Source organism: Rissa tridactyla, chromosome 3, assembly GCF_028500815.1.
Source record: "Rissa tridactyla isolate bRisTri1 chromosome 3, bRisTri1.patW.cur.20221130, whole genome shotgun sequence".
Taxonomy (NCBI): domain Eukaryota; kingdom Metazoa; phylum Chordata; class Aves; order Charadriiformes; family Laridae; genus Rissa; species Rissa tridactyla.
In genome coordinates, this window is record NC_071468.1 from 94417521 (window position 1) to 94440193 (window position 22673).

At 37.1% G+C, this 22673-nt stretch overlaps 1 protein-coding gene across 8 annotated transcripts in view; it reads right to left on the reverse strand.

Moving 5' to 3' along the window:
* Positions 1-3111: 3111 nt before the first annotated feature.
* Positions 3112-22673, reverse strand: part of FAM135A (family with sequence similarity 135 member A) — a 91024-nt gene continuing 71462 nt past the window's right edge. For 7 of the 8 annotated variants that reach the window (XM_054194383.1, XM_054194382.1, XM_054194385.1 and 4 more), the window contains 5 exons: positions 21841-21938; positions 16027-16178; positions 13943-14053; positions 5297-5410; positions 3112-4552 (listed from right to left, as the gene is read on the reverse strand). In XM_054194383.1, the coding sequence (XP_054050358.1) occupies positions 4347-4552; positions 5297-5410; positions 13943-14053; positions 16027-16178; positions 21841-21938 (681 nt within the window). In that variant the 3' untranslated portion in view covers positions 3112-4346. Of the gene's footprint in view, positions 4553-5296; positions 5411-13942; positions 14054-16026; positions 16179-21840; positions 21939-22673 lie in introns of those variants that run through there. The other variant, XR_008465292.1, reaches the window with a different exon arrangement.

A 22673-nucleotide genomic window follows, 5' to 3' on the forward strand; every position in this document is an offset into this window, starting at 1 on the left:
AAGACCTTACAGACCTTTCAGTACCTAAAGGGGGCCTGCAGGAGGGATGGGGAGGGACTCTTTTTCAGGGAGTGTGGTGATAGGACAAGGTGTAACGGTTTTAAACTTAAAAGAGGGGAGATGTCGATTACATATTAGGTAGAGATTCTTTACTGTGAGGGTCGTGAGGCACTGGAACAGGTTGCCCAGGGAAGCTGTGGATGCCCCATCCCTGGAAGTGTTCAAGGCCAGGCTGGATGGGGCTTTGAGCAGCCTGGTCTAGTGGGAGGTGTCCCTGCCCATGGCAGGGGGGTTGGAACTGTATGATCTTTAAGGTCCCTTCCAACGCAAACCATTCTATGAACGTTTGCTTTTTGTCACTCTTCAAACACCTCCAGCTAACCTTGTTCTTCCATAAAAACAGCATTCAAAACACTGTCCGCACATACTAAACTGCAGAAGATAACTTTCAGCTGGTCTTGGAGACTAGAATCTCTCAAATAGCATTTTGTGTTCACATCTGAAGAGTTTAAGAAAGTAAATCTCCCTGGTAAATTAACAGCAGCAACACTCCATTGAGTTTATTGCACTACATCTGGCAAGGCCTAGACACTGGAAGTGATTAAATTTAACTGACTGCCTTATGTGTGACATTTTCCCAAGCAGCTTTTTATAACACAGTTAATTGGACATTAGAGACCAAAAATAATGGGAAATCCTTTTCTTTATTCTAACAGCAAGATGCTGGGCCTCTAGATCAGAGAGAATAAAGAGGAACATTGGTGGCTCATGCAGAAAATATGCTATTCTGCCCAAAAGCAGCAGGAAAACCCACCAGATCTATTTGAAGTTCAAGAACTTACCGTGCAAGTGCTCAATACTGTAAAAACTATAACGAAATCCTTACCTTAAAAATACTCATATCAAGCTGTCTGCAGCTGCCAAGTAATAGCAAGCTCTGTTCCTTGTCAGTTTAACACAAATCCATGAAAAATCATGCTGATGTGCAATCTCAAATAGTAAGGATGAAATAGCAATGTACGACTGATTAGGAACTGTTCTTCCACCTAAAAATAAGCTGATGTCTTCAAAACATTTTTTTCCCTAGTCTTCATTTATTGTATTGCTGTAAAAAAGCAAAATTCACTTTTAACTCCTGAATTCTGTATGTCTAGATCTTATGGCTGCGGAGGTAATAAATCTGAACGTTGGCAAATACCAATGTAGCACATTCCACAGGAATTTTCCACTTTGTGATGAAGTGCAATTTTTTTTTTTTTTTTTGTTTTCCTCCCTCTGCTTATCAATCATTTATCTCAAATAATCACATATGCTTTGCTGTTCTAAAAAGCAGGGGACAGAAGACTTGGAGCCCGCACAAACGCTGCAGCAGGTCAGCTCAGATGAGCCAGAAGGTAAGGTGGCCACAGGGGCTACCTGGCAAGTACCGCAACCAGCACTGGCCCAGGCAGCAAGCAAGCACACCAAGTCTGCCTAAACACCACCACCCCCTGCCCCCCCGCCCCGGCTTCCTCTCTGACCACGTCAAGAAGCCTGGTTATCTGAACAACACACCTGGGCAAATAAGACTGGCTTGGAATGATGGGTGTTCCATGGTTACATAGAAAGGTTTTCCATCAGCGTCGAATTTCTTGGCTCTGCAGCAAAGCCATTGCCACAGAGCTCTTTTTCCCAACTTGGAAACAAAAGTTCAGCCACTATCTCATTTTATGCAATGCTCTCCTAATAATATCGATGAGAGCTTTGTGAAATACCAGTAGCAGCCGACTGCCTTCAGGGAAAAAGAGACCAGCAGCTTTCTAAAGGAACATTAAGACCTTAAATGTTATCTCTCATTCTGTAAGCAGCATAATTCTCTTGGAAGCAGCTGTAGGATACCTGCGTAAAGGAGAGGTCACTATCACTGCAGGAAGATGAAGGCCTGATTCAAACAGAGGAGGGGGGAGATGGAACACTTCGTAGCTGCTACTGCATCAGACGACTTTCAGTTATGTATGCAAGAGTCCGTATTTCTGTCTAGTACTCAGAAGGCAGAAATACACAGGAGTATGCCATGCAACACACTGCAGTTGTCCAAAACGCCCAAGATTGCGTGTTTTCAGGCAGCAACTGCAAGTGTATCACGCAGTCTGTAAGCACAACCGCATATGCTTCAAGGAGAGGTTGGGGTCATCGTGCCACTCCCTACTGTCTTATGGCATACAAGTAGCTGCCGTTCCTTTCAGGCTTCAAGATGTTAAACAAACCCCACAAAACGTACAGGACTGAGAGGGCTACATACGGACTGCGCTGGGCAATACAAATTAGAGGAAAGAAAAAGTTAACATTCTCTTCATTTGCCCTGTTCCTTGATAAACTTACATGCAAATATCACAGGATTGCCTGCAACACACATTTTCCCCAAAAAACAAATCAAATTCAAGCCGCCTTACATGGACGGGATCTACTATTAAAAAAAAAAAATTAAAAACCGTGGCTATTTCTGCAAGGATATTTCTACTTTGCTAATCACAAAAGCGTGCTTTACACTTTCGGGTTTCCAGAAAGATGCAGCAAGACACATTTTTCAGTAGCAACAGAAACGTCTAAATACTTATGTACTAAGAGTAATTTAACTTCATCATTGTGAATCAAGGAACATTTTGTAGATCTAGCTCCCTAAACTGATATTAAAAATTTAGCTGCTAGCCAACTACTAGAACAGTGTTAAACAAAAGACAGCTGAGATGTCAAACTTAATTTAAATATTTACAACATACTAGCGCCATCATAATGGAAAAAAAAAGTATTAATAAAAGTAGGCATTGTTAGAGTGGGAATGTATTTAAAATATCTTTGTGCCGTAAGGACTTGCCTAATGCAACTCTAATAAAACACTCTTTTAAGTGTGTATATTGCCAAACTGTAGGTGGTCATCTGAAACTTGTAAACTACAGAGAAAAAAATAATATTACAAAGAGTGTATTAACAAACCAAATGCAAAATCACTTCATTATAAACTATTATTGCTATATTCATTTCAAATAATACAAAATTATTAATTATATACAAAAAAGCCTCCCCAGAATTTTGGTAATTAGCAGAACATTTCAGTTTCTTTAATTGCTTCCATTAGAGTCATTTGTTCATTTTATTAACACCAGATGCAATAACACAATGCTAAAAATAAACATGCATTATACAACAAATTTATAGTTTTCAAAAAATGATCATTACAATTAGTGAATGCACATGTAACTCTTTCCCCCCCACCTTTAGTGAATTATTATCTGAAACAGAGAAAAGGGAAGGAAGGAGAAACCAAACTTAATGCTATTCAGCACCAGTAGAAAGTCAATAGACCTTTAACATTCCTGTATATCAAAAACATTTTATCTGTATCACTAAACAGGTAAAGTTTACAATATTGTCCCATTTAAAGATGTATTGATTTATATTTACAATACTTTGTAGTCAATAAAACATTTTAACAATATTTAAAAATTGCTTAAATTCATAAAAGTATTGCAGAAATTTATAACATTTACTTATTTTACGTACATACAAGGAAGTCCACGTAAAACTGTCCAGGTTTGTCTGAAGAACTGACAGAGTAAGGAGCAATTTTAACGCAGTTTGCAAAACCCCAATTATTTGAAGGCAGCTATCATTAAACATTCAAAACCCCTTAGTTGCCATTTGCTTCTGAAAACTGAAGTTCCAGTAATAAAATTGACTATGTAAACTAACATGGTTTTGAGATCAGTAGAAAATATATTCCCACAGGCATAACACATTTAACAATTATGATAATGACTTTGTAGAAAACTGTTAAGCTGTAGTGATATCTGAACAGACAACTCGGTAATGGTCTTTGCGAGACTCACAGATATAGTCATTTTCAAATATCCAGTATTTTAGCAGCTCATTGGGTTTCCAGTTAAACTTCCTACAGTGCTAAAATACGACAACTGAACGTGTAAGACCATATTTGATTTTTAAAATCCGATTTATTTTGGCATCTGAAGCCTCCTGTAAAATGTAGCCAAGTAACATTGACTTCTGTAGTCTAAGAGCCGATAAACCAACCAAAAAGTATGCACTGTACTTTAATCTTCAAATAATTAGGTACCCAAAATTAAGAAATAGAAAAGTAAAAAGAACAACATAAAAAAATATTGCACAGCCACATTACCTAGAAAGTAAAGTTGATGTTAAAAAGCCCTAAGTGTGGATGATATAAATTATCTTCCATATAAAAAGTATAAATATCTCTTAAAATACAGCTGCAGCTATACTTTAACACCACACATTATTTGATTCATCTGTTAATGAGGTAATAACCAAGTCTCTTACAATGCTCTTCTCTACTGAAAATATTTTAGGGCAGCAACGAGAAAGAATTTTTCTAAAAATATTTCTGAATCAAGAACAGCAATGTGTGCAGCCCTCCCTATGAGAGAATCTGCTGTATTGGGTAATGCATTAATTACATTATAACGAACCAAATTACATTCCTTATTTTGAAGAACTGGCAGAAGCAGGTTCTGTATCATTTCAGCATAAATTGGTCCTGTAGAGGAAAAGAAAAGTTGTACTGTGTGAATCACTGGAAACAAATACGATTCTCTAACCTTGCACTCAAAATGAATACATTTCAGAATAAGACAGGTAATGATACGTGTTATGCTGTTGTTAAGAATATACAGGAAGTTTAATTTCCTCAGAAATCTTGGAAAAATAATTTTAAGCTATGTATTTTAGTATTTGTACATTTACAGTGGGAATGTGCTCATCACTATTGATTTACTACACTATGCAAAAGGTATTTATTTATCAATATATAATGCTAGAATGCCGTTGTGCTGGGATGTTGTCATGGTGAATACAACAACCAAACATCACTGAAAATGGGAAAACTACCTTTTCTTTCAGTGCCAGTATTAAGCCTTTACTAAATACAGCCCACGTCCCCAACATTACAACTTGAGGTCCTCAAAAATCAAAGCTATTTGTCCTCCCTATTCATGGAGTAATGCCTCAGGGGCTGTGTTCATCCCACCTAACTTTCAGCAAAGTCTATAAGATAGAAATTTATTCAGTTCCATCTCCTTCTGTGTGTAGTAGAACAGGACAGATGCAGAAAGCAATTCAGCTCCCGCATGGATTTTCTCTCTCCGTTACTACAGAGTAAGCCCCGAGCGTCGAAACACATAACAGAGGTGCCTCAGTTAAGCACCCAAAATTAAATGGGATGAATTTGAGACCTATGAGGCTTAACCTGAGTGGTCTGTTTATTTTTCAGGATATTTATTACCTGATTGTTTATCCTTTAAAGCTGTTTTACACATCTCAATGCGAGCGGAGTGGTAAGGAACATAACGATCCTGCAGAGATCCCACTAACACAATGTTTTTGAAGTAATGAAGACCTACAGGAAAAGAGAAAAAGGTATCTATTATAACGAATCCCTTGACAATTACCACACAATAATTAAATGTTTTACAACTTAAATTTGGCACCAATTTATTACAAGATCACCTTGAGCACAGGTACAGGGTCCACCCAACACAACTCCCCAGATATAATTAAACCTTTATAATTAAACCCAGACTTCCTTCTTCTTGGACAAGCACTCAAAGGGTAAGATGATGCAAAGGTAGGAACCCCCAGTAATGATGGAGTTACAGTCCTTAAGACAATTGTTATGTTTTCTCTAAAAAGCTTCAGCAGATTTCTGGTGCTGCCCATCTGCTTTAGAACAGATATGATGGAGCATTTTAGGGAAATGGGTTGCTTTTGCCTTACAACAGCCCCTTCTGAATATTGCAGCCATCTACAGCTAAATACAAAGGCAACTGTTAGGCAGAACCCGAAAATGTTCAAACAGTTTAGATATATGTAAAGATAAGCTATACCTAAAAGCAGCCAGCCTGAACGTCTCTCTGGGAATCTCCTAGGTGTCAGGTGCTTACATCTTATCATTGGTAGATTTGATCCAACTCTATTTGCTTCGGTGCTAATGAGTTTTGCACCGATGCTATTAGCCCCGCTTTTAATTTCCAGAGAAGAATGGTCAGATGCTGTAACTGTTAGTTTTTAATCTATAAAATGTACTTAGGCCATTCTGAGAATTACGGAAATACTGCAAATAAAGTAATTCTTCAAAGGTTCTTCTTGGAATCTGCAACAAATGTTTTCTGTGCAAAGAAATTTCTCCACATATAAAACGTTACTTTTATTAAAAAAAAAAAAGATCTGATTGTGCAAGAAAAATAAATTATTTGCTATCTGCTTTTCAGAAGCTATACTGCCAGGACAAAGTTCTGGATTCTAGTTTCCCTGTTTTGTTCAGACTGAATATATACTAATTACTAATACATGTTCCTAAAGCCGTCAATGGAGCCCAAAGTGAAAAATCTTTCCTGTTTTCAGAGGTTGTTTCCTAATTTTCAGTATTTTGTATGCTCCACGTGATGAAGACTACATCTCCAAACCAAGTCAGTTACAGAAACAATGCTGAACAACTTTAGCATGTGAAAAAGTAAATGTATCCTCTCAGATTTCACAGAAAATTGAAAAAAATAATTCTGTACATCCATAAAACCACATACAAAATGCATCCAAACTAGATCCTGGTTCCTGTCCTCTTCAAATAGGAAATCTGTTTGGGCTTCTTTTTTTTTTGCCTGTGCCCACTGAAAAACAACACTGTCTCAAAAGATCAGCTAAATCACTGGAGTCTTTCATTTGACATCTGATGAGAAGTGACTGCAGCAAACCCTACAGAAAGATGCGGATGCCAATTCCAAAACTTTGTACTGAGTTGAAAAGAATGCATTTGGAATAAATCAAGGATGGGAATTCTCTGCAGGCTAATCTGTAATAGTTTCATAAATTCCTTGGGAGTCTATCTATCTTGTATTAAGTTTTTTTGAAACACACTTTCCCTAGAGAAATACCCATTAGCATTCATGTAAAAGGTACAAAGAAGCGGACTGCCTAGATCTTTTAATCAACCTGAAGAAGGAAGAGATATCCTGGGGAATCTTTAGAGGAACGTCAGTCTACAGCAATCAACATTCAAACAGATTCTCTTCATCCTCGCGTACGACATAATACAAACACCCACCTACCACCCACCCCCTCAAAAAAAAAAAACCCAACCAACAGGCTTAGGACATCACAGTCTACTAAATTAGGCATCCCCTTTTGGTCACAGTGACTCATTTTTATGCTTCATAGTCTGGTTCACAAAAATAATGTCTTGAGCTTCCCTTCATTTTAGGCATGGTAAATATCAGGAATCTTTCCTTACGAAAAAGTGTTTTAGGGAACCCTTCAGCTGGAGCAAAGAAGGCATACAGGGTATTTCATAAGCATAAGTTTTATTGTTTAACTATTCCTGGGTGGCTTTTCTTTGGACAGCTCTTTGTGACAATTTTGAAGAAAAAAGTCCGAGTCTTACATCTTGAAGTTGTTTATTCTGACATGGTTCATGTGATAGACATAGATCACATGCGACTACATGGATGAGAGAGGAGTCAAAACAGTGTATATAAATGTGCAGAGCCCAGCAACCCTGTGGATTTCTACATGAGATAACTCAAATCATTTGTCAATGAGAAGGAACCACATGGTGTTCACAGCATCCTTTCCGCTCTCCGGACAGGCTACAGGACTACTCAAGACATAGGCAGAGAATGCTCTCTAATATGGGAGTGTGCAGTGCTACACTGTGGCTAAATTAAGTGTACTTGTGGACAAAGAAGCAACTTTCTATTTATGCAGCAGTAAAAAATGGCCCACTGGTCATCTTTACATGTTGTGCTTTCACTTCCTAGACTTTAAACATATTCTGCCTTTAATTAAATTAAAAATTCAGGAATAAATTGTGAACAACAATACAGATCAGTTAATTCCTATGATGCACACCTTTATTTTCCCACACCGCACATAACACAAGATCTGTCATGCATACTCTAAGTATTAAAAAAAAATCCCAAACTTAAAATTATTCTAAGTAATTAATGAACAATTTTTTCTTGTGCAGCAAAATTTTCAGCAGCTGAATTAAGAAACCAACCCCAAAATCTAATTAGGCCAGCACTTCCAGACTGTTGTAGTTAGGCAAAAATGCTAACCTAATTCTATGAGAACAAGATATATTTGAACTCATCACATCACACCATCTACTGAATAGATCACACATTTTTGAAGCATAATATAAAAAACACTGAGGTTGTCATTAACTAGGAAGAACTGACTACATTTTTCAACAGGATTTGAAATAGCTTGGAAAAGAACAATCCAAATGAAAGATCACTGTTGAAATAACAAGCTTGGTCCCATAAAACAGAATGCTCTTTCCCTTAGTAACGAACCTTTAGTGGGCTTTCCAAATTTTTATGATCATCCTTATCACCTAATGGAACTTCCATCTCAGTCAAGGTGAATTTAAGCATACACAGAGAGCACAATTTCTATCATTTAGCCATCATGCCATTCACATCCATCAGTGAATTAATGATACCTATAAATTCACGAACAAGTTCTCCAAATAATATGTCAAGTAGAAAAATATGTCTGGAACAGCAGGTTCCTGGTAGGGACCTGGTAATTCATAACTGCAATCACAGAGGAATACATTTTTATATATGTTCAGGCACCAGAATCAGATGTTGACTGCCCTCTAGCTATAGCCAACATCCAAGTAGGGAACAGGAGACGGAGCCACTGGTACAATGGGCTGCCGATATTCTCCGAGAGTTGTATGACAAAATTCCATATCACTCCCCTTTAACTAATTCAAAACAAGGCTTCAGTTATTTGCACTGGACAATATTCACTGTGGATACCACAGAGTTCCTGAGCATAATCAAATCAAAATCACTTATGATAGAACTTAAAAAAAAAAGGTACAACAATCTGATTCCCTTAAGTAAGCTGCCATTTTCCTCAGGAATATACTAATCATATAGAGTCATTTATGTTTGAAGGGACCTCTGGAGATCACCTGATCCCACCCGCTTGCTCAAAGCAGGGCCAACTTTGATGTTAGATCAGGTAGCTCAGGGTCATACCTGGTTGCTTTGACTTGAAGGAAACATCTCAGTTTTGTCAAGATACAATACTCCCAACATTTTCTACATTTCTGTCCATTTACAAACTTGTTTGGAAATAGGGATCTGGAAGCTTTGCCAAAAATGCAATCTGAAAACAGGGACTTCAAAAACTATGCCCTGGAAGGCAGCCATCTCCTGCAGCTGGTCTTCTGCACTGCTTTGTGAAGTTAACACATCCCACACAGAGCTAGAATCGTGCCCCCAAAATCCAAGCACTGGAATCTTGAGTCAACTGAGGTCTCAGATTAAGATGCCGTGGTAGAGATGCAAGGAAGCTCAGACTTTCAGCTGCAGAAGACTGATTAAGAAGCTAGATTTACATCAACTCAAGAGTTTTCATGTCAGCTCAAAGCCTGCCTTGAAGATTTTACTTTAAAGAACTTGGCTCCAGATGCTATAGAACCTACCAGATTCTTCCAGCGTTGCTGGAACAGGGCTACTGAGGGCTGGGAAGTCCTTCGTTTTAGCAGAGCCGATTAGATTAGTCTCCATGCCATGCTACCAACAGGGATACTGTTTCAATTCTAGTCTCATCCTCATCACAAGTTATAAAGAGTCCCTCAAGTCAAGAGCTGAAAAGCTTTTTCCCTCCACAAACAGCACCACATAAGCTACACTCATATCCTGTACGTAACAGACATCTCAAAGAAGAAAACAAGTCAACCACGCTTATTCACTGCTAATCTGTTGTTAACGCGGATGTAAATGAAAAACAAACCAAACATCTTTTCCTCCTTTCAGAGATTAGGAAAATGCAAATTTTTAAAGGAGGGAGATAAGGTAATAAACAAGCGCATCAGAATTCTGCTAATCAAGACCTGTGGAAGTACTACGACATACGAATCTAAGCCTATGTACGTAAGTACAAAAACATCCTGGAAGAGACTATGGCTGCACAGGCATGTTTTGTACCCTGTGGCATAAGACAACAGAACTGTAGAGCAAGCCCCTTGGTATTAAGAATCCCTCATCCATCATAGTGCTCATTTTCAGGAGAGTTTACGTCGGACTAGCTCTAGTCTGGTCCTGTGGATGCAACGTGCATGGGCTGCTAAAGCTCATTCATTGTGTTCTGAAGTAAACAGGGATCATGAGGAGATTTGCTTCTGAATGCATTCCTGAGTGCTAATGTGGGCATAGTCTACGGCTGAGAAACGGGACTTAATAAAGGGTCAGAACTAAAGCTGAGGTACAAAAACTTGCAGGCCCAAAGTTTGTGTCAGGAAGCGCTCCCGCCAGTGAGCAAACAATTCACAACTGGGACAGAAAACAGGATTTTGAGGCTTGCTTTATGGAAGCCAGTCTCAGCACATATCATCATTCATTACAGGAGAACGAGTTCTGTCCAAAGTTTTGCAGTCATTCTATTTGCCAAGTCCTTAATTGCAAATGATAAATTGCAATTGATATCAAATTGGGATCTACCTCCAGAGTCTTCAGTTAATGTCGTTTCAGGTGACTGACAGGCTCAAGTTTCTGCAGACAAAGACCAACCGATGGAACTGGACCCTTTTTTTTTAATACTTGTACCAACCAGTGTATTGGCATTCTAAACAAGGTATTCACACACAAAAGTCGTGTCTGAAACCAAACTAAAACCAAATGTTACATGTCACTGACATTTTACTTAGACGATCAGAACATCAAAACCAGCCTACATATAAATTAAACTGTTCTCTCTCACTGTTAGTTTCTTAACATATAAGGCAAGGTCTCTGAACCCATCAAAACCAACCATCTGAAGCACCATGAACAAGAAAGTGAAGATTTGTTGGGTGGCAATGGCTATAAATCAAGAATTTACAGTTTATTTTCCTGGAGTCCCTGGAATATGTTCATTTTAATGAAAATGTTACTATCTGAGTATAAAATGTAAATAAGGTAAGAAACAAAATACTCTAATGGAAGAGGGTGGGGAAAAAAAAAAAAGAAGAGGAGCTTCTCTTGTTTACTTTGCACAAATCAAAGTGAATTAGAGAAGCCGGGAGAAGTGCTTGGGACAGTTCTCAAGTTACCCCTGAAGTTGCATCTTCAGTTTCACTGAAGCTACTGCCTTTCTGCTTCTGCAGACAAAAATTACAATGTGCTCCAAGTGCAATCAATTTGAATACACTGATGAAATGCATGTCCTTCCTTAAGCTCTTAAAAACTTCTGATTATTAATATTTTGGTAATGTGCCAAAAAATCAGTTGGTATTTCATAAGCTAGCTGATTTTTACATTTGATGTTAGAAAGTAAACACGAAGGTGCAGTTATCACTTGTAGAAAATATTGAAGCATAACCAATAGATTAAGTGGAAACAGAAATCCGGAGCTGTGCGAATTCTGGAACTTGTCACTGAATCCCTACATGGTGCTATGCTGCACAACGCATCCGTTTCAAATAATACTTAACTCATTCCCAGTTATCCCTTTACAGACAGGTCTGCATAATTACCCCTTTGTAAGTCCTATGGCAAATGTCAACTGTTCAGTTACAAAAAGTACTTATTTCCGTTAAGTGGATACACATACTAATGTCTAAAAGCCAAGCAATTAGAAAATAGAGGACTATATATTTTTTATTTTTGTGTCTGAAAATCTTATCAAGTACATTTCAAAAAATTAAACTCCTATTTTTTGTTGAATCCACAATACTACAACATGAAACACTATTTACACGTAAGAGAAATTTTTATATACTTTTTCATCTGTGTAACTACAATTGTGTTTGTATTGAACCCATGACATCATAGCTGCCAACCTGTTGCAATTTCTTGTCACGGTATGAAATTAATAATCATTTCCAAGACCCCCAGAAATTACCAGACAGATTGTGGCTGCTGAAGACATGACAAGCAGACTTCAAGGAGATTATTGTCTAAGAATATAATTCTAAGCATTATCATTCTGAAGAAGCAACATCAGAAAACTAAGTTTTCTACTGGGTTCAAGGCAGTACAAATACCTCTACTGCCAGCATAAAGTGACCAGTACTTAAAGTAACTTAAAATTCAAGAATCACCATAAACTTTAACTCTCTTCATTTGGAATAAATACTCAGTCCTCTTACCTTTTGTTCCTTATAAGCAAGTAAGGTCAGATTTCACTCCTTACCAGCAGTTAGCAATGACGATAATTGTAAGAGAGAATGTAGCTCTAGTTTACTAGAATTTTGAATATCAAGCCCAGAAAGAAAACATCCAGATTTGTTTTTTCAACAACAATCCAATCAGAAATGGCAAATATTTAAGCCTCAATTTCTTCCCACTACCTGCTACTATTCTCTGAAATAAAGATTTGTTTTCATAAGATAACCTATTACACGGCCTGAAAAATTATTTTGTTCTCGTAATTTTTAAACTTGAAGGTAATATATATATAGTGGGCTTTTTAAGGTTGCTTTAACAAGTTAGCTTTTTAAGGTTGCTTTAACAAGTTAGCTTTTTAAGGTCACTCTTTCTGCTTTAACAAACTTGATAACTGGGCAATCAGAGAGTTGTACTTGACTCTTAAAAAATATTCTACAACTGTAACACTCCATTAAGTGCATGAAAGAAAAACTAGTTGATAGACAAACCACATACAATGCTATAGAAAAACAGACTCAGAATAGCAGACACTTAATTAATCATCATCACTTGTCATTTACTGTAATTTATTGAATCAATCATTTGAAACAGCATTTACAGTTTTAAGAATCAATTCCTATTTATAAGCCAGAAACAGATAAAGAGAATTGTTAAAATAAGTTATCTGTCATTCTGCCTTGACAATTACTTGAAAATGAAACTGAAATGTTCCCAGAGTTCACTTGGTAAATGAGAGCTGACTTTATCTCCAACACTAGATCTGAGGAAATTCTGCAAACAAAACTCTTCTGCAGATATAATTCTAAAAGAACAAGCAAATGAACGCATTCTAAATCACAGATCTCTGTGTTTAGGTGAACACGTTTCCTTTTCATTGAAGAATACTAACATCATCAGTCAATGACTAACATCAATTATTTGCTGAATATGAGCCAGTAGCGTGCCCAGGTCGGTCTTTTCCTGCCCAAATCTCTGTACTGCTTTGCTCCCAATATTTCAGCTGTGAAACCCTACAAATATTTTGATGGAGAAATGTGCCGAGATTTTTCACAAAACACCATGAGCATCTCTGGCACCACAATTGCTCGCCTGACACACATTTAGAAATACCTGTCCGATGAGTCCTCAATAACTTTATAATGCTTAATAGAAGCTAACCCCCAACTAGCACATTCTTCACTGCCAAAACTGGCTCTCAGACAACAGCTGAATATTCAAAGCAGAGAAAACTGTATGAATGATATAGTATGAATAATTTAATTTGTTTTTTATCTATTATGCTAAGTACATCTTCACCTTTCTTTATCAAAATGAGTTTTTGTTTTCCGTGACCATCTTAATGAGGAAATGAAAGACAGGTTAGCAAAAACTTTAAAGGAGAATTTTGCATTTATAGAATAGATAAGAAAAATAGATACAGAATCAGGCAATCCTAAAAGAGTATATATGTACTTATCACACTGAAATCACTAGCTTCAGTGGCTCAAGACAGACACATAGATAGATATATATACACACACACCCCAGCATAGTGACTGCCCTCAGAACTTCTGCTCGTTAGTTAGAAAGGAAAGTATCAAACCAATGGTCCACCTCTGCAACAAAAATGGTTTATTGTTTCTTTTACTTGAAGAATATGGGACTAAAGCCAAAGTAACTCTTACACAAACTGGAAGAGGAGCTTGTTAGAAATTTTTTTTCTAGGTTTCCTATTCACATTTATGTACAGTGGCCTTTAAAAGATAGTAAGTATTAACAAAGCTTACCTGCTTTTTTACTAAGTTTGTATAAGAATGTTTGTCGTGGATCTGAATGGTCTCGACACGTCAATTGCAATAAAGAACCAGACTTCTTCCACTTCTGCATAAACCACAGCCCTGCATTGTCAGGTACAACATGAGTATAGATCCACAATAAACATGAAAACTAATTAAACATAAGTAAAAGTATGTAAAGTCCATATATTTAGCTCCTCAGATGTTATTTTTCATGTCAGCACTGTCAAGCCCAGAAACATTTACAATTTTTGTTCATTATTCTTTCCTTTCTATATATAATAAAGCACGAAGAACGTTATTTCCACTAATGTACATGCCTTTCTAGAAAAAATAACTATACTTACAAAAAGTGAAAATACATTAATAAGGTAACCATAAGGCAAAATACAAACTCTATTTCAATAATTTACAAAATATTAGAACATTTTGATGTTGAAACATGTAGCATAGACAACAAGTGTTACTTCTCAGATTTCTAAACATAACTTCACGGACCGACCAATATAACTTGAACAAAGGAAGCAGAATTTTCTGGGAAGAAAATCATAGTATTGTGTTTTCTATGATGCTGTACTCTCTTTGTTAGTCAGTGAGCAAAGCCAGCTGGCTTACTGGCCTTTCAGAAAATCCTCTCTCCCTTGCCAAGCAAAAGAAAAGCAAGCAACTAAACCCCTACAGCCTCAAGAATGTGTTGATTCAACCCCCAAGGAAATAGTTGTCTTCTACGGAAGGAATTTATTGAAGGTCATTAATGTATACATACAATATAGCAATTTAGGCTTCAATACCCGTTACTTATTACTATCTTGTTATTTTCCAAAATCTTAAGGAATTTGAAATGTAGAGGAAGATTAAAAGAAACGGACATTTAGTACATTGAAAGAGATTAAATACTCCCGAAATCCTTATTTTTTTTCAATGCATATATTCTGGATTATACTTTGATAACTTGAACCTTAGTTAACTAAAAGCCATGTGCCGTGATTATATAAACAAGCAAACAGCCCTGCCTCTTTGTATCCTGGAAAACTACAATTTCTAAAAGCAAAGTAATGCTAACGCTTTTGGGTGATTTGGGCGAGATTCAGTTATAGATTAAAATACTTGAACAAAACTGTCCACAGCTATACTAGGTTAATGGCCCAGTAGGTGCCCATAGTGAATTATACTGTAGACATCTTTATCCTGAAGCGAACCTCGCTGGTGGTATATTGAGGGCTATAAACGGTACCATTTCAACCAAATTCAAAGAGCTCTCATGTTCTCTCTGCTTCTATGAACTCCAACAGTAACTCCGGTTCACCAGCAATTCCTGTTCACTTCTCTTAAGCTAAAAAAAGAGAAGTTTTTCCTCCTCATTTTTGTATGAAATAAATAATAAACCAAACAAGAAATAAACTGGCACTAAACAAAGTAATTCTTGATTTATTTATTGTTTTTAAAGAGCTTAATGAGCATGTTTATATTTAGTGAAAAGAACTATTACTCATTTTGGGTTTGGGCTCTCCAAGGTAGGTGGTAACCTCAGAAACAAGTTTTCATTTAAAAATTTGATGCTACCTGAAAATATTTTCTAACATTTATTTCAAAAGTCAGCAGTTGCTACAAGCTCTTCTAGAGCTACATTTAATCTTTAGAAAAACAGACATTCAAAGGTACAAACACAGCTGCAGAAACACACTGCAGGTTGTAAGGTTTACTGTAAGACATTTTTGAGAGAGAAAAGACACCACTAGTAGTTCAGAACTATTTTAATGCATCTTACCCACTTGTTTTACAGATTAAGTATATTAAATTTCAGTTTATAATAAACTGAGCTCAACAGACTGAAACTGGAGTTTCTGTACGATGTAACAGAAAACCTGAATCAAACATACTGGAGAACGCCTACGTCAACCATCTCTTGTGCATCCTTATTTTTATAGCCCTTCTCTCTTCTTATGAAACAGAAATGTGCACTTTCTCATCATCCAAGTAATGCAGAAATGTGCACCCCACATGAAACAACAGCTAAGTGCATTTCAAAGACAAAATTTCCCCTAAATTTATACTACTGAAAATAAAACTTTTACCTGTATTAACAAGAGCACTGCTGTTGTAGAGGGTACCAAGATGTGGTCCAGACAGAGACAGGAAGGTATGAAGTTTGTTGAGGTAATATTTAAATCGAGGTCTTGTGAGCACTGAACGGATTATTAAATTACCCAGTGAATGACCAATAAAGCTGTTTAAAAAGAAAAAACAGTATAAAACAGAATTTGATGGCAATCTTTTTTTTTCTTTTAAACAGAGAAAAATAAAACTGGTATCATAAAATGCTGAAAGAGCATAGGAAAAAAAATTAATAAAAGTTTCCATTCAGAAGCCTGTATTTTGGGTCACACATAAAACACAGCTTGTCCATATCTCCCAAGCTGCACAAACTTGTTACAAACATGTTTCAAGCTCCTCCAGATTTATTTTATACATCATTTTTTGAAAAGCTAGTGAAAAAAACTATCCTTCCACCAGCGTCTCCCACCCAAACTCAAAATTATTTCTGGGTGTATTTCCCTTAGCACCAAGTATTCAGAAAATACTTTATGAGCTGTGCATGACTGAATAAATCACTGCTTTGGCATGTGATGGCACTCAATATGATAAATGTGTGAGAGTTACTGAAACAACCTTGTGGAGAAGGATTTCAAAAGTACTCCTGTAAGGGAGTACCATTACTCCCATTATTAAGTAAATAATAAAGTTAAGTAAAACCATTACTTAACTGAATCTGATTATTTTAAGGTGGATGCAAAACCTCGTATCTTAGCTTAGCAGTTGGACCAAAAGAAGTGATTATCAGCTTGAGGGAGGCAATTGAAGAATATGTCTGCCAGGAGAATATTACCTGTAGTTGTTTCCCTGGATAAGTGAGTTAGGAGAATGATGGATGGCGCTCTTTAGCCTCATGTATCTAAGAATCATTATAATTTAATCTGAGGTGCCTACTCTCATACCCACAAGTCTTCCTGTTTTACAGATGTACTCTCAGGACATGGAGAGAATAGACAACCATGCAAAAATAGAACTATCGTGGCTGGACCATATATGTGCTGCATTACACCCATAAGATAATCTTATCTGTTTACTCTGTAGCACTAGATTCATCAACAAAAATAGCTAAAACAAAGCTACCTGTAAAACCTGGGTAAAATACAGTGCTAAAAAAGTTATTCGACTGTTTAATTGCTTCCCAAGCAAGAATTACTGACTCTGAAAACTCCAATTTAAAGCTAAATGTAAAAATTCAAATGTTAGGTTATAGAATGGCATGGCCACCCCATAACTCCTAAACTCTGACATAATTATACAGAACAGGCTATTTGTTCCTTACCAATACGCAGTTTAAGCACATACGTATATTCTTCCCATTCACTTTTACTACTAGATTTTCAAAACTGCTGCAGTATCAGAAATTCTTTGCCGTAGCTTACTATGTTTGCCTAACTAATTTAGAAATGAAAGACATGTTTCCTCTGTGCTGTCAGCACAACAGCAGTGCATTTACAAAACAAAATACTGAGCTGCTGACTCTCTTGAACACTAAAATTTAAAACCATTCTCTCAGAGTACATCATAAAGTCCATACAAGAATTACAAAACCATAGCTTTCTTAAGGCACAAGAAAACGTCCACAGAAATTGAGTGAGTTTATCCTGAAGATGATCTGCACCACATAATTGCTCTCAAGTAAATTTTCTACAGAAGATCTGAACATTAGCAGAGATGTTCTCTTGACAGTTCTCTGAGAGTTTATCCACTCTTTACTAAATGTCATAAAGGGACGAGAAACTTTCCTATTGTACCGTAAGAAAGGGTAATTTTGCCCCTGGAAAAAACAGTGATCCATCAATCAATCCTGTCATCCTCAAGAATATGGGCATACCTCAACCAAAACTTCAGAAACATGAAAGATCCATTGGAGGCAAAAAAGGCGCTCACAATTAGCTATATGAAGGTACCTCAAGATTAAACACCTGTTCTTAATTTGTAAAGACCTAGAAAAATAACAAAGGTTACGGTAATGCATTGCATTCAAATTCAGATATTTAGGTGAACATGGAATAAGCTTTTATTATTTTCTAGTAGAGGAAGGTCCAAGGATTGGCTCAAATCAAAAAGGAAGAGGCAGGAAAAGGGAAACCCTTCAAAAAGGGTTTTGAAAATGTAAGACAAAAACATAACCCATCCTACTCATTGTTTCAGATACCTGCAACTGTGGGATGCTCTGCAAAACCAATGCATTTCTGAACAGTAGGTGGCAATATTACCATCTTCTGAATACAAGATACTCACTCAACACACTGAAGTAAAAAAATTATATAGCAGTATTTACAGGCGCTTTATGATACCAGTCTACCAATTCAGATCATACTGGAAAATTAGACACAGTAAAACCTCATTATTCTGTGCTAACAAATGAAAAATCCTGTCCAACTATAAAAAGTCATGGAAGAAAAAAAAGAATCCATCAAAAGCCATAATCAAAAAGGGGCTGAAACAATGAACAGATGTTTTAATATATGCATAGCATTAAAAATTGCTTTCTTTTTTTGTGAGCCAATGTTACTTTGGGAAGAGGATGACAAACAAGCTGAATAATCCAACTCAGGTGAAAGGCCAATACAGGCCGTCAGAAATTTATGTAAGACCTGACATGAGGAAAACAGTTCCTGAAACTACACTATAAGAGCAGGCTGCCCAGGGAAGTGGCGGAGCACCATCCCTGGAGGTATTTAAAAGATGGGTAGACATAGTGCTTAGCAATATGGTTTAGTGATGTTTTCTGTCTGAGTTAGGTTGATGTTTGGACTCAATGATATGAAAAGTCCCTTCCAACCTAGGCAATTCTGTGATTCTATGATTTCCTAGCTATGTGATGACCTGGAAAGGCTTCCATCCTCAAAGATACTCAAAAGTTCAATGGGTATGAGTAAGCAATTTGAATTGCTTCGACGTTGCATTAACTCTGAAGGTGGCACTGGTATGAGTGGGTAACTGGTCCAGATGACCTCCAAGGGTCCCCTCAATCTAAAGTATTCTGTGATTCTTTACCAAACAGTCATTTTGTAAGACAAATTGCTCTTGGTTTGAATGAAGCTTCCAGTTCATGCTTGCTACACGCTTGTAGCGAGCACAAAGATTTTGTTCAGAGGAGATCAATGCACACTCTAGGTAGCGTACTGGTGCAATAACTGGTATTAGCTTTGGGAGTACCAAAAATGTTGGTTCACTGAAGTTGACTCCATAGTATGGCTCTGGGTTTGATGGTACAGGGAGTGCCTTTTCTTATCTCTAAGAATGTAGAGCACAATAAATAGCATTTTGCCACTACTTGAAGGCTTTGCATTGACCCGACAGCATGGTATCTCAGAACTTCTCTTGACTTGTCTTGGCCTGAGCTGATTTTTGTTTTAGCTGTAACAACAATCATCTGGCAGTGAAGTAACAAGACAGGCCTAAAGTTTCTTCAGTTTCACTGTAGTTTCTATAAATAACATGTAGTTAATCTGTGTGACTTGAACTGTGTATCACTAGAATAACGTGTGGTGTGGAAGTGTGCGGACACAGGCACCATATGCCAGAGGTTTCCAAGGGTCTATTAATGGTCACTGCAAAAGCACAATCTTACAACTCAGGAAAGAAAGCCAGTGTTAGGGATAATAGAGAACGGAAAAGAACCTATGAGTAAATGGGAAAGAAAAGAAAGAGCATGTGGGCAGACTGAAAATATGAACATAAATCCAGGCAGATCCAAGGCCAAGGAGGCAGAACCCCCCCGCCGAGAATATCATTCTCCTTACACTGAAGCCTCGGGATGCTGATGTCCCACTGCTTAAGGAAGACAGAAACTACTAATATTAGGACTGAGGCAGCTGCTGGAAGGGGAGCCTACCACCCGAGAAAAGATCTAGAAAGTTTCTGTTTAACAGCCATATTAATAGCCATATTAATAATGGCACTTATTAGCCATATTAAGAATGGGACTTTTCCGCATTAATTTGGACTATGAATTTTAGTAGTACTGTAACTAGACTAATAGTAATTTTTTGCTGCATTTTTATGAGGTTATTAAAATTGGACTAACAACAAACTCTTAGCTCTGCATATGAAGTGTTTTCCCTTTTGCCCGTAACAGAACTTAGAGTGTAAAAGAGGGACTGAACAGGTGTTTCTGACACACAATGCTGACAGCTTTTTTGCCGTACAAAATCATTATAGGTCTGGAGACACTTCCTTTAGAAGACAGGGAGATTTTACGAGGAGAAACTAGCATCATTCAGGAGTGCACGTCTAACTAGCACAAAGTCCGTTTTCTTCACAGTGGGACAGACAAAATGAGGTAGGAATGCATCAACTACTCAAACAGAGGATTTCTCAATAGTACTGTGCTGGGCCTTCTGGGTCATCCCTTCAAGGAATTGCATATAAGCACATCTCCTTCTGAAAGCTCTCTCATGTAGCTACCAGGAAAGTGCCGCAGTATTTGCTGATAGGTTTAACTTTCTCAGAAGAAAAGCTAAAGTTGGGAGATGGAGACTTCTGCTTCAGTAGGGCCAAGCACAAGTATACGCCTTGAAAAGGAAACTAAAACAAAAATTGGTAATTTCTTTTTTCTTTCAAGTGACAAGTAATAAATAAAACTGAAAAAATATTTACAGATGGAAAGTCTTATGAGAGAAGCAAACCAAAAGCAAACAAGAATTCAATTCTCGGGTATGAACAATGAGCAGGTAACTGGGTGGGTTTGCACATTACAGCCTTCAGACCCCAGCATGAGAGAGAAGATAATCAGTGTGTGCTGGTGGGTTACAGAACTCTCCTCTCCCGTACCGAGGGTGCTAACATTCAGTTTGCGTAACACAAATACAATCACACAGTTCTTTTTTTTTTAATCATCAATTTAGACAAAATTAACCATGTCAAATCTTAGAATAGAAAATATATATATAATAGAAAAATTTGTTTAAAAAGTAAGATTGTGTTGAAACACGTTAGATGTTTTCTCTAGCTGAGCAAGGCCTACCAAAGACATGAGGATGCAGAAATTTGGAAGAAATGCATGTGACTAGCCAGTCAAAAAACCTTCCAGATGTATAATTTGAGGATGCCTAAACAAATGGATGAAGTCAGGCTTGAATTTGCTCCTTTTCATCTATCGATGAGCTAACTCCAGCATCACAGCTGAGTGAGTAAGATGGTCTGCCCAAACGGTGCACCCTACTTGGAGAAAATAAATGGAGCAGGTATTCCCTGGAAGTAACTGAAAAAGGAAACAGGAATGCGTAGACTGGGATGAGATTTCTATTAAGATGTAAAACATGCTTTTTAGCAGATGAAACAATCAGAAAACATCAAAATGATGAAATATTTTTTTCATGCAGCTGCCCTTCAATGTCACAGATAAGATGGAATTTCCCTGTAGGAATGACGATAGAGACAATCTGCTATGTCATATTTGGTGAAGAGACTAAAATCAGAAGAAAGCTAACTTTATCTCGGCATAGCACTATTACAGTTTCCTTCAACTTCCTCAAAATATTATCTGTTTTTCTGCAGAACCCTACCATGCAGGATCTGAGGAAGCACAGGAGAGCAGTTCCTTAAATGTAACACTTAAATCTGCCCTAAAACCACCAACAGGACTAGGTGAGGTTTCAACACTGTGCACTCTTCTTTCAGCTGGGAATTCCCTCTCTCTCCTTCGTCCTCCTTTCCCCTACTCCTCCCCCTCCCTGAATTTCTCTTTCCCATCTCTCTTTTGGCCTGCTCCTGAGCATCACAGTTCAGAACAACACAGGGCTCTAGTTTTAAGTTTATTTCTATAAATAGTATAGAACAGATATTACCTGATTTTTGAAAGGGTTAGATTATAAATTTGTATATACTGTATAATTTCATCTAAAAGGCGATCTGTCATGGAATCAAAATCAGCAAAGGTATCATTCTGTAAAATAAAAGAAATAAAAAATAATAACTGTATTTTCTAATGCAGCAATATACATTCTGCATTCAGACTGAATTCTTATTCTCCAGTGTTTTGATCAACAGCACACAAATAAAAGCATCCATATTAACTTTGAATACAAACACTACAGCTAGCTATTATCATTTTTTCAAGTTTTTTTTTCTTGTAACATGGAATAAAGTGATACACATTTTACTGTAAGACTAGTTTCTTCTAATACACCAAAACAAATCTTAACATTACACAACCAGCCTTACTTCTAAGCTTTCCCCTACACATAATCTTATCTGTAGTGAAACAGAAGACCAAACTGCATATTCAGAACTAAATCACACTGCCCATGAAACAGAAAAGAGACAATTACTGCAGCAGCAGAGTCTACATCAGTACTGTTTATTCAAAACAAAAGAAATCCTTAAAGCTAATTCCCAGTTCACAGCTGATTTTCCACAATGATTAGCAGTAAGAAATTAAAAAAGAGGTAGGTAAAGGCTGCCTAAAACTTTTCAACACAAGTTCCAACAGACCTGTGCTAAAATCTGTAGTGTTCAACATATTGATAAACCATCTGGGAAAGGGATGAAGGAGATGAGATGTCAAAGTTTGGAGACAAAACCAAATATCTAGGATAGTTAAATCTAGAACCGACCAGAATTTCAGAAGAATCTTATAGTATTGCATGCCTGGGTGATAAAATGGCAAGAAATGCAAAAC